The sequence below is a fragment of the Miscanthus floridulus genome, chromosome 2 (genome assembly GCF_019320115.1).
Source record: "Miscanthus floridulus cultivar M001 chromosome 2, ASM1932011v1, whole genome shotgun sequence".
NCBI classification, from domain to species: Eukaryota; Viridiplantae; Streptophyta; class Magnoliopsida; order Poales; family Poaceae; genus Miscanthus; species Miscanthus floridulus.
Genome location: NC_089581.1, coordinates 4481502 through 4493870, shown reverse-complemented (window position 1 = coordinate 4493870; position 12369 = coordinate 4481502). Strand labels below are relative to the sequence as shown.

Genomic DNA, 12369 nt, shown 5'->3' with positions numbered 1-12369 from the left:
TGTTGCATACTTTATTTGGTAGAAGACTTAGGAGAGAAATCCAATATGCTAAACTTTTACCTACCTCTTGCTCTCACTTGTCTACCATAATTTCTTCTTTTTGGTAGAGAGATCCTTTTTGGATATTAATGCCAAAGGGGGAGAAATATTGAGAGAGAGTGTAAGAGGGGAGAGATTGATATATGGATTTGAAGGGATAAAAGAGAGGCATATAAGTTTTTTCAATTTTTATTGTGTGGTGTGTGCAAAGATAGTTTAGATTGATGCTCTTAATAAGGACCTCGTATGCTAGTGTGTGATGTTCATGCCTTGAATGGTGTATTGTTTATTTTTGCTTCATCAACAACGTGGACATAGGCAAGCCTTGGTGGCGAGCTGAACCATGGGATAAATCATGTGTCTTGTTCCTTATGTTTTGAATTACATTATTTGTGTTCCACTCGATCTACTTGGCTGTGTGTGTTTATGAGTGCATGGACTTCATGGACTTGCCACTAGACATCTCCAAGCACATCATCAAGAAGTTTGGTTTGAGTTTGATGTCTATGCGTAGCAGCTACTGAGTACTATGTGGTGCCCGAAGGCTCCGCGACATCCCCTGGAGGTTCCGCACCCTGGAGGTTCTGCGTAGTTTCCTGAAGGTTTCGTGGTCTGCTAATCTGCTGCAAGTTTTATTTGTTGATAATTTTTAGAAATGCCTATTCACCCCCTCTAGACGACATCAAGGTCCTTTCACCCTCGATCACCTCTATGTCCTTCGTGTAGATCCTGACTGAGTGTGAGAAAGTGGATTAAAAGTTACATTAGTACTTGTGTTCACAATGCTTTCTTCTATGGGGTCCACCTCTTGCTATTGCATGTTCTTTTGTGTGGTTGATTGGAAGATGAAAGGGTATGAGACATCAAATGACATCAAGGACAATTAAGGTTATGAGGCATAGGGTGAGTCATGGCTTATCTAGAATTCACTGCAAGTGGCTAGAAGCCCCTTGTGATGAAGGAATGTTAGCCACATGATGTGGTGACCGCCCGATCGGGTGGCAGAGATTTTATTTATGGCATTGCCTAATGAAATGCAAGATCTTGAACTCTGGATTCAAAAGTAAGAGATCCTTAGTTTCTAATTAGAAAACTTACTAGTTCAATAGTTCTTAGTATTATTTTCTTCCATCGAGCAATGTAAGGCATATTTTAGAATGTGAAAGTCACTAAAAGTAATTTTTGACAAAATGATTTCTCTTCCATCATATTATCAATTTTTACAAAAACAACATCCTATCCAATATCTATTGTACATGGACCATACATATCACTAGAAAGATACCCTACGCGTTGTTGCATGACTTTTTAAAAGATAAAACTATTGCATGTATAAGTTAAACCTACATGTTCTTGCATCAGTTCTTATCAAAATTAGGTAAGGCAATGAAAGAATATAATAAAAAGATAATATAATTTGATAGAATTATAAGATGATGGAACAACTAGCAAATATGGATGTCTTGTTATCTTGTATATTTCTTATATATTAAAAATAGTAATTACACTTAGTGGACGTGACATGGATTGGATGCATTAAGAGGTTGAAAAATAGTGGGACAACATGACATTTAGCAAAAAATATAGATGGTTAGTGGGAGATGACGTTGATGACTTGCATGTTGATATAGAAAGATGTTGAAAGTTAGTGGGGATGGTGTGGCATTTAGTGGGAAATGATGTTGATGTTTAGTGGAAGATGACGCGGATGACTTGAACGTTGAGATAGAAAGATAACATGGTTTATGTTTATAAAAGATATAGATATAGATAGGTAGATATAGATATAGATAGATAGATATAGATTTAACTAATTAATGATCAGAGGTTGTAAAGTATGATTTTTCTATCCAAAATACACATTACACTAATGGACAACTGGATTACATATCATAGGATCTTGCACACAATGAAAGAGAGACGAATTGATTTTCTATACGTGTTTTAGCGGTCGTACTCTTATGATTATTGAAAGATAGAAGAGTCGGTACTTTTATGAAATATGCATCCCATAATTCTAACCTTAGGGTGTTTTAAAAATATATTAATATTCACAACAAATATCAAATGAATGGACTATCAAAATATATTTCCTTTGAGTGCAAATTTGATAACCGCACATGTTGGTATTTTTTTATAAACTTGGTTAATTTTAACTAGAACTGAACTACAAAGATCTACATTTTAGTAACGGTATAAAAAAACTCCTCAGGAAATACAACCTTTAGGTAACCTTATAAGCTCTCTTTTTCTTACAAGATCTCTCTCCAACATTGCAAATTTGTAATCCGTACACTACAGTTTGAGACTTTGTGGGGCTACTAACGGGCCATTTATCGTTCATCAGGAACCAGGTTTAACTAAGCCCAACAGCCCCACCACCCAATTTCCCGGGCCGTGGGCCGAACCTGACAGCCCGATCTGTTTGAGCCAGTCTCGACCGTAAAAGGTAAAACACTCGTCCGTTAACCCCGGAGGTGAAACGGTAACATCCGCGGTCCCCAACGTGGGGCCCACTCGGCAGCGTCCCGCCCGGTAACCGTGCCTCTACGGCCGCGCGCACCAGCTGGAGCGCAGGTGGAACCCGCGGCGCCTTGCCCCGTTAACACACGCTTCCCTTGCCCGCCATTAACTGCCTCACGCTCCTCTCCCTCCCTCCCTCGCTCGCTTGTTCGGCACACTCCCTCCCCAAAGCGGCAGCCTCTCACGCGCTCCACCACGCCACTTCCCTCCACCCCTCTCTATATACTCCACTCCTGCTGTTTTCCGTCCATCCGCCCACCGCTTCGCAGCTCCCATCCCAAAACCCTAGCCCCCTGCGGATCGCGAGGCGCCTCCGGTGCGTGTCCGGTGCCAGCGACGCGGCTCGTTTGATCCGATTGGTTGGTCGGGCACCGCTCTCGCTGCCGCGCTTCGCTCCGGCGGTGCGGCGGGGGCAGCACCGAGCACGCGGAAATGGGGAACTGCTGCTTCTGGGGCGCGCGGATCAAGGATGGGAGCTCTCACCCTGGCGCATCAGGTTCGTCCGTCCTTCTCGCTGCCGTTGCTTGGTACCGTTAGTTCATGGGGCGATTCGAGGAGGGGTTTGGGCGATCCGTGCTTGCTAGTTGCGCTCTCCGGTCAGGCGGAGGGCTTTTGAGATGTGAAAATTCCGGTTCGTTGCTCGCGACACATGTATGTATCTTTTGCGAAATGATGTGTGCTCATCTGCGTGATGCGTTTTTTTTTGGGCGATTTGATTAGATAAGTTTCCTAGGCTCCTAGCAGCAGAGGGGGAACTTTCATCGAATCAAGTAGGCAATGGCATACTGTGGTTATGTACTCTTGCTTGTTGGTTAGGCTGATTGGGCTATTCCGGTGGGTCTTGTTCTGTTAGATGATTCCAACGTTTCAGCTGTCTTGCCAACCTCAGTGTGTCCAAGGAGCTAGAAGTGAGCCATCGCAATCGCTCTAGAGTGGTTTTTTTTTTGCTAAAGCGAGCTTGGAACCTGAGGCGATGTACTTTTGTAGGTGGTTCTGCACTTGTGCAAAAAGAACTGAGCCTTTATTAGATGATAGGTATTACCTTAGGGCCTGTTTAGTTTCCAAAAAATTTTACGCAGTACCATCCCATCGAATCTTGCGGCACATGTACGGAGTACTAAATGTAGACGAAAAAAAAAACTAATTGCACAATTAGATGAGAAATCACGAGACGAAACTTTCGAACCTAATTAGTCCATAATTAGACACTAATTGCCAAATACAAACGAAAATCTACCCAAAATTTTTTTGATCTAAGCGCGCCCTTATTTCGTATGGTAATGGATGGGACATGTGCAGGGGTTCTTTCGTTATCCGCTCGGTAGCACTTGTCCTCCTGAGATGACATTGGTAAGTGACATGAGGTTGACTTTACTGCAAGAAGTCTTATCACTACCTCATTGGTTCGCGAATTTTGGGAATTTAGCTACTGTACCACTTTCGTTTTTATTTGGCAATTAGTGTTCAATTATGGACTAATTAGGCTCAAAATGTTCGTCTCGCAATTTCCAACCAAACTGTGCAATTAGTTTTTTTTCGTCTACATTTAATGTTCCATGCACGTATCGCAAGATTATTGTAGCACTTTTTGGAAAACTTTTTGGGAACTAAACAAGCCCTTAGATAATGTTTTGTGTTGATGGTCCACCTGCATGTGTAGTTCCAACTACCCTGAGATTCTGTCTTTGACCTAGGTGATATAGGATCGACGCAGGACCAGTACTGTGGTAGTGTAATAACTAGTATGACTTTTCTTGTAGCATTGTGTGTGTACCCCAGATGACCACTATTTGGCAAGCTTATACTGTTGAGTGTGGACCTTAGCTATTCACATTTTCCCTCTTGTGAAATATATCACACGAACAAAGGAAAAAATATTTTAGGAGTTGACTAATTGTTTCCTGTTGTTATTATATTTTTTATTCATTTGCTTAATGTACGGTGTTGGTACAAAATTAGGAAAAACACCGAAATTCTACCTTGATGTATTTTGATAGTGTCATAACAAAGCTAGTAATGTCTACCAGTTCACATCCGATAGTCGGTTTCTATGACCTATTGATTAAATGTTTTGAGCGGTTAGTCACAGTTACGTTAATGCCGACTTATATTGTTTTTCCTTACAAAAGGCATGTATGTTTACTGCGTTATCATATGCCTACATCGGTTGCTCTTGCACTAAAAATGTTTTAGGATCCTCTAGGAAAATTGGTTTCTGGAGCTGATTCTTCGACATCAATCAACCCATTAGTGCTAGAATTTTTGCCAAAGACAGCGATTATTCCTGCCTATAGCTGTCTGCAGGTTCTCTTATCAATCTTTAGAGATGGCCGAGCAATGATTTTCAATATACAGTTCCTTATATTGTACGGTGCTAGTTTCCTATTAAAATATATGTTTAAGTGGATGTGCCTTCTGGATAGTGATGGTTGTTATTTATATGAGCCTCGGATATATCATCACAATCTTATTCACCATTGGAACAATATGAGGCTTTTGTTCGGTGTTTTCTTTTACCCTTGAGTAGAATCTTTACTAAATGCTTGATCTGCAGGAATATTCTCGAAGAGTAGTGGTAAGGATGGGAGTAGGCTTAGCGGCTGTAGTAGTCGAGCCTCTTCAGCTTCCATGCCACCAAGTGCCAAGACTGAATGCGAAATACTGCAATCCGCCAATGTTAAGGTCTTCACCTTCAATAATCTCAAGGCAGCCACAAGGAATTTCCGTCCTGATAGTGTTCTAGGTGAAGGAGGGTTTGGATCTGTCTATAAAGGATGGATCGATGAGAACACATTATCACCTTGCAGGCCTGGCACTGGAATTGCTGTTGCTGTGAAAAAACTCAACCATGAGGGTTTGCAAGGGCACCGAGAGTGGTTGGTGAGTATAATGTATAATGCTATTGCCCTGTGAATACATGATTGTTCATGTTTGTTTGAAATTTCCTCTTGCATCTCACCTTTCTGTGTTGTCTTTGGTTACTAACATAGATAAGTATTCTGTTCATAGGCGGAAGTTAACTACCTAGGTCAGTTCTGTCATCCCAACCTTGTCAAGCTGATTGGATACTGCGTAGAGGATGAGCACCGACTGCTAGTATACGAGTTCATGCCCCGTGGGAGCTTGGAAAATCATCTGTTTAGGAGTAGGTTACCCAGGACCTTGTGTTACTGATCTCTTATTTTTTGTTCATATTATAATATTGCTGTGGTAGTATGTCTTCTGATTTATTAGTTGCTCTATGAACCCTTGATGTAGGAGGCTCATACTTCCAACCCCTGTCATGGAACTTTAGAATGAAGGTTGCACTTGGAGCAGCAAAAGGACTGGCTTACCTTCATAGTGCAGAGGCAAAAGTTATTTACCGAGATTTTAAGACTTCCAACATCCTCCTTGACACGGTAAGTGAAAGTGAATCTGCAATGCAGGATACCTCATTTCAACATTTGTTTGCTCCACTGAAAGAGGTACATTGTATTAATACGCAGGATTATTCTGCGAAGCTTTCTGATTTTGGATTGGCTAAGGATGGTCCTGTTGGTGAGAAGAGCCATGTGTCCACAAGAGTTATGGGAACATATGGTTATGCCGCTCCTGAGTATCTTTCAACAGGTAACATTTGAAGTGCAGCTCTGTGTTTTCCCTCCAAATTTCTGTAGATTTGCTTGCCCTGATCTAGAAACTGCATTTTGTGACAAAAACGTAGCTAATGGCATACATTAATGACACATTCAATATAAATCCTAGACTCCTTAAAAATGGTATAATTGGTCCCCTGCATGGAAATTCCAATTTTGGTGTATCATATGCTATATTGAGTTGACTAGTTAAGTTGCATTTTTGAAAGAAGTTTTAGTGCTATGCATTAGTGGAGTGGGGTTGAAAAAGAAGGCCATGGATGTTGGTGCTTGTTTTCATGGTCTTCTAAATATATCATAAACAGTTGCGTGACGTGGCTTAGATTTCATTTTATGAATTCGAATTACAGCACTTCGGGCTTTGGTGCGAAAATGTTGTGATTGTCTTGTATACAAAGAGCGCCATTTTATTTCGGTAGCCTTGTAAGAACAGCTCAATCATTGCGTGGCTTAGATGCCATTTTATGAATTCAAATTACTGCACTCCTAGCTTTGGTGCGAAAATGTTGTGATTCTGTCTTGTAGGCAAAGAACGCCGTTTTATTTCAGTAGCCTTGTATGAACAGCTCATTCAGTATGTGATATGGATCTCTTTCTTTGAACTACGCTACACTTTCAGGTCACCTAACTACAAAGAGCGACATCTATAGCTTTGGAGTAGTGCTTCTGGAGATGCTGTCAGGCCGTCGTGCCATCGACAAGAACCGCCCCCAGGGTGAGCACAATCTTGTGGAGTGGGCTAGACCTTACCTCACACATAAGCGCAAGATATTCCGCATCCTGGATACAAGGCTGGAAGGTCAATACAATCTCAACAGTGCGCAAACAATTGCTGCCCTTGCTCTTGAATGCCTATCCTACGAAGCTAAGATGAGGCCGACTATGGATGCTGTGGTCACTATTCTACAAGAGATCCAAGACTCCGGTGAAGCCGAGAAGCATCAAGAACCCAAGGCTGGAACCAAACAGGCACCTGCTGCTGTGAATGCTAGCAAGAGCACTCGCAAGCCTCGCCGGAGAAGCCTGGCAGGCACAAAGGAGACTGTTGGTCCAAATCCAAAACCATTGACCCATTCTCGTTAGCAAGGAAAAGCATTGAACTTGGTCAGGTCGTTAGCTAGACTGTAGCTTGTGAATATGCTCTGGTCTGTGTATATTGAGGGTAATCAGGCTTTTGGTAACAAGTCTTTTCGTTTTTATCGTGAGCTGCTCGGTTTCAGCTTGACTGCGTCTGACTTGTTGTCAGAGAAAAATAGCCGAAGGGCGCTGATGTATCGGTGACATGATGTTGACAGGCGCTTTGCCGATCGAGATCTCCGACGTGAGGGCCGTTGCGATGGGCATCGAAGTGGATGTGGATGGCACTGGCAGTCCCAGCTGCTCAGCTTGCCGGCCATTGCCATCTCCGTTCTCTCCCTCTCTTCACGCCGCTGATCTCGGCCCCACCGCATCGCCTGATGACAGCAACCATGTCCACACCTCAACTGGGTGTCACGGAGGAGTGGGAGTCGCATTTGGCTCCCTCCACGGCGACGTCGACGCGTAACTAGCGCCATCTCCCGATGAACTCACCAAGCCGCACCGGTAGCAGAGCATCATCATGCCGGCGAGCCATGCCATGTCCCGAACACGGCGTGGTCGGTGGCGCAGTCGCCGTCACGAGCGCGACCCTATCGTCCGAACTCGAGCAACCAGACAAGACAGAACCGACCGAGGCCATCCCAAAGCAGAAGTCCCTGCCCGGTGCCCGGCTGCCCGCTTTCGCTTTCTGCTTTATCCCTTTGTTTCACGTATTTTCATTTCGGCACAACTGGAGGAAGCAGCCCTTGCCAGCATTCACGCAAAGCAGCCGGCACGAATCAATGAATCATCGCGGTCGTCATCATGCGTATATCGCGTAGGTTTACGAGGTTTTCTTAACCAAGCATCACAGCGAGACAGAAGCGAGAGCAGCAAGAAAAGAAACTCTTACAGGTCCAACCACCTTACTTACTGGCAATGGAAATCAGGTCCATGATAACAATAAAGAGATAACAAAGGCGTGTCATGGAGACAGATACGGGACGGAAGGACAAGACGAGCAGCTGCGGGCTACGCTCACCACCCCCCAATTTTGAGCTGCAGCTTGACAGCCACTTCAGCCACTCTTCAGTTTCGACAGATATCCATCACACCCCACAAACACGATCCATAACCACACACTCATGGAGTAGAGTACTAGGGACCAGCTAGACGGCAATATACCCTAACCGACCCTTTTGCCCCCAATGTTCAGAAGAAAAAACTCCTTTTCAGAGAGGACTTGACCTGGAATTAAGGCGAGAAGGCGTGGTGGCCTTAAACGGGCATTCACGTACATTCCCACCCTAGCACGCGCTTAATGACTAGGTATACTAGTAGTGATTATGTATATATAATAAGAAGACCTTGGCTTCTTCTCACTCAGCGGTCGAATTTGATATGACCTCATCAGACCCTGAAGTTCTTGCCCTCGAAGGTCTGGCCGAACTGCCAGTTGCGCGGGGCGGCGTTCCAGGAGGTGGAGGTGCGGCGGTCGCTGCCGGTGACGCGGAAGGAGAGCGCCTGGCCGACGAGGATGGCATTGGACTGCCAGTTCTGGCCCCAGTTCCGGGACATGGGCAGCCACCCGGTGCTGGACGCCTTCACGCTCGCGCGCACGATGTCCCCCGCGCCGGCCACGTTGGTGATCAGCACCAGGTTGAAGTACCGGAAGCCGTTGATGGTGAACCGCACGCCGCCGGACTTCCGGCATGGCACCCTGCAGCGAGAACCAAATCATCATTAGCACGCTTTCTTTTTCTTTTGTATAATGCTAAGCACTCCCAGTAAACACTTTTTTTACAGCATCGCTAGATTTAGGGCTTTTAAATCCAGCCTGTACTACTAGCAGCAGTACACAGGGGCAGAACGGGAAATGCCAAGCGAGTTGTTCTTGCGGCTGTAGTGGAAAAAAGAAAAGCACGACAGGCACCACCGCCAGGAGGTGCAGCTAGCGCAGGCAGAGTGCAGTCCAGAGCCATGTTTAGTTCAGCACCGATTCGGCGCCGCCGGAAAAACCGAGCACGGTAGCTACACTGTAGCATTTTGTTTTTATTTGGTAATAATTGTCCAATCGTTGACTAATTAGGCTTAAAACGTTCGTCTCGCAAAGTACAACCAAACTGTGCAATTAATTTTTGATTTCGTCAACATTTAGTACTCCATGCATGTACCACAAATTTAATGTGACGAGGAATCTTCTTTTTGCATAGTACCAAATTCAGGAATCGGGAGAACTAAACATGGCCAAGGACCACTGCGGCTACACGCGGTAATGGCGGAGCTGCAGGACGGAAGGACGGAAAGGCCCCTGGGCTTTACAGGTCACGCGGGGACCGGCTCACGGAGGAACCAAGGGCAAAGGGGCCATTTCAGGTGGTAGGCAGGCCGGTGAAGGTATGGGCCTATGGGGTCATTTTGGAGATGTGACGCGTCAGGCGTGGACGGGGAGAGCCGCAAAAGCCCCGGAGGCTGTGCGGTGCCTGCCTGCACCCCCCGGCGGCAAAAGTGAAAAAGGTCAAAGCCTGTGCTGCCCTACCAGTGTCGTCTACTGTTCCTACTGCTGCCACCAAGGTGTTTTTTTGGAGGCTTCTCTGGGCCTTTCCCTGTGGCCGATGCCCCGGGTGGTCGTCCTTCTCGAAACAGTGTTCCACTACTCGGCCGGGCCGTTTGCCTTATAAAGAGTACTTTTTTTTAAGTCACCGAACGGTATTTATCTCTTATTTGTCTCTCGTAACCGACGTTACTTTCAGCCGTAGCCAAACGAAACAGTGCAATGCCACTAAGGCTAAACACAACAAAAACAACCACAACTGTACAGATGGCAGATTAGACCCAAATAGAATACTTGCGTTTCTTTCGTCAGGAGTCGACGAGAGGTACTACTAAACTACTACTAGTAGCACCGGACGCTCGTCCGTCCGTCCGGCTTCCGTCCCATGTGACCTGCCGGAACGGGCTCGCTCGCTACTATGCTTGTGTTGTCTGTATGGTGTGCACCCCGCGCAATGGCTAAGCTCAAACTCTAGAACTACTACGTTCCAAACTGTACCAAGAAGTGCCAATGGAGACGTGGTGGACTCGTATGGACGCAGAAAATCACAAATTTCCTCTAGCTCTGTACCAAATCGCCTTGGATTTATCACGTACTACCGCAGAATTTTGCGTTGCGGCTATTACGCCCCGATCCGGTCCCCCATCCCCAGCCCGCCACCGGGGAAAGTAGTAATTGCCCGCCCGCGCCGTGATCGAAGCTAAGGGCGTGTTCTTTTCTCAGTAAGACTAGAGACTAAACACTAAGCGACGCGAAATGAATTGCCATGCCGTGCAGGTCCGTGCCGCCAGATCGATCGATCGGCAACGGAACAAGCCACCGGAGCTGACGAAACGGGCAGGGCAGGGGAGGGGGGGGGGGAGGAAAAAAAAAGGCGGAACGGACGCGGTGCGGGCGTTGGTGGATGGTGGTTGTGTGCCCGGCTGCCGTGCGTGAGCCTGTGACGGAACGCGTCACGGGCACGGTTTTTTTTTCTTTTCCCACCCACAGGGCACAGCTACAGTGCAGCGGGCAGCGAAGAGCAGAGGAGGAGGAGCCCCACTACGCCTCAAAAGACGCGTGGGCAGAGGGAGGAATCTCTGCTATTGCCCTGCAGACGAAACGCCCAGTGGAGTGGAGGGACAAAAGGCGTCAGAGCCCCGGTGCTCCAACCAAGAAGCATGTCGTTTACTACTACTGGCACCGTGCCCAACGCTGTTGAAGAGGGAGAGAGGAGAGGAGGGAAAGCGTCGTCGTACCGGCGGTAGGAGACGGGGACGATGCCGGCGCGGTACTCGGCGATGTGGAGGAACATGGGCATGGCAAGGTCGAAGTGCGGGCGTGGCGGGTTGCACCAGCCGCCGTCGTCGGAGGGGAGCGCGTAGTTGGGCGGGCAGAAGTTGGTGGCCGTCACCAGGATGGAGGGGCTCCCGGGGCGGCACCACCGCCACCCGGGCTGGTTCTCGCACTTGATCTCGAAGCACGCGCCGCAGCTCAGCCCCTCGTTGAACAGCGCCGTGCTCAGCGCCGCGTTCTTCACGCCGTACCCCTGGCTGTACAGGTTGCCGTACCCGCACGCGCCGCCTGCAAGACCGCCAGCCGAGAACGGCAAACGTTTCTCTCAGTTAGCCATTCCGTTTCTTCTCATTCATGAGATCGACGACAAGCACGGCGAGGAAGGAAGGAAGAAAACGCTGCGACCAGACCAGACCAGCCAGGCCGGACGTATGTAATGTAACGAACATACCCATGGTGCCCGAGGCGTCGCTGCCGCCGTAGAACGTGGCGTGCGCGCTCTGCCAGCCGCCGCCGCCGTACACGCCGGGAATTCGGGCGTCGGCGGGGGAAAGCATCGTCGCCGCGGTCAGCAGCAGCAGCACCGCCGGCATCGCCGCCATTACTCTCCCTGAGTCCTCTTCCTCGCCTGCCGCTACAGGACGGACGCTGTCAGTCAGTGCACTGCACCACGCAGGCGAGCGAGCGGAGTGGAACGGTGGGTGGCGAGTGGCGAAGGGCGGCTGGGCGGGGTCGTATTTATGGAGGCACGAGACAGACCAGATAAAGGCGCGGGCGGGCGCGGCCCGTGGAGACTGAAGGGCTTGTGTAAGGCCCCGTTTAGATAAAAAAATTTGGATTTTGGCAAGGGTAGCATTTCCGTTTGTATTTGGTAATTAGTGTCTAATTATGGACTAATTAGGTTTAAAAGTTTCGTCTCGTGATTTCTCACCTAACTGTGCAATTAGTTTTTTTTCGTCTACATTTATTACTCTATGCATGTGCCGCAAGATTCGATGTGACAGGTACTGCGCAAAAAATTTTGACAACTAAACAGGCCCTAAATACAGAGCCGCCTGAAGTACCAGGGGTGCATCGGGAGGAGTGATATTTAGATGTCACCCAGCGTGTTCAGATACTAATAAAAAAATTATAAAATCCATCAGTAATCCGCGAGATAAATTTATTAAATCTAATTAATCTATTATTAACACATGTATTGTGGCAGCACCATATTGTCAAATCATAGACTAATTAGACTTAAAAGATTCGACTCATAGATTAGTCATAAACTATATAATT

The 12369-nt window shown here is 47.0% G+C and overlaps 2 protein-coding genes across 2 annotated transcripts; one reads left to right on the top strand and one right to left on the bottom strand.

Annotated features, from left to right (window-relative positions):
• Positions 1-2653: 2653 nt before the first annotated feature.
• On the top strand, positions 2654-7405 carry LOC136515496 (receptor-like cytoplasmic kinase 176). Its single transcript, XM_066509070.1, has 6 exons — positions 2654-3058; positions 5117-5442; positions 5572-5707; positions 5821-5963; positions 6051-6174; positions 6820-7405. Exons 1-6 carry the CDS (start codon positions 2995-2997, stop codon positions 7281-7283), a joined length of 1257 nt encoding a protein of 418 aa, XP_066365167.1. The 5' UTR covers positions 2654-2994; the 3' UTR covers positions 7284-7405.
• A 763-nt stretch (positions 7406-8168) lies between these two features.
• LOC136515506 (expansin-A7-like) lies at positions 8169-11797 on the bottom strand. Its single transcript, XM_066509077.1, has 3 exons — positions 11540-11797; positions 11052-11376; positions 8169-8979 (listed from the first exon to the last, which is right to left on the bottom strand). The coding sequence occupies exons 1-3, from the start codon at positions 11688-11690 to the stop codon at positions 8670-8672; spliced, it is 786 nt and encodes a 261-aa protein (XP_066365174.1). The 5' UTR covers positions 11691-11797; the 3' UTR covers positions 8169-8669.
• Positions 11798-12369: the final 572 nt, after the last annotated feature.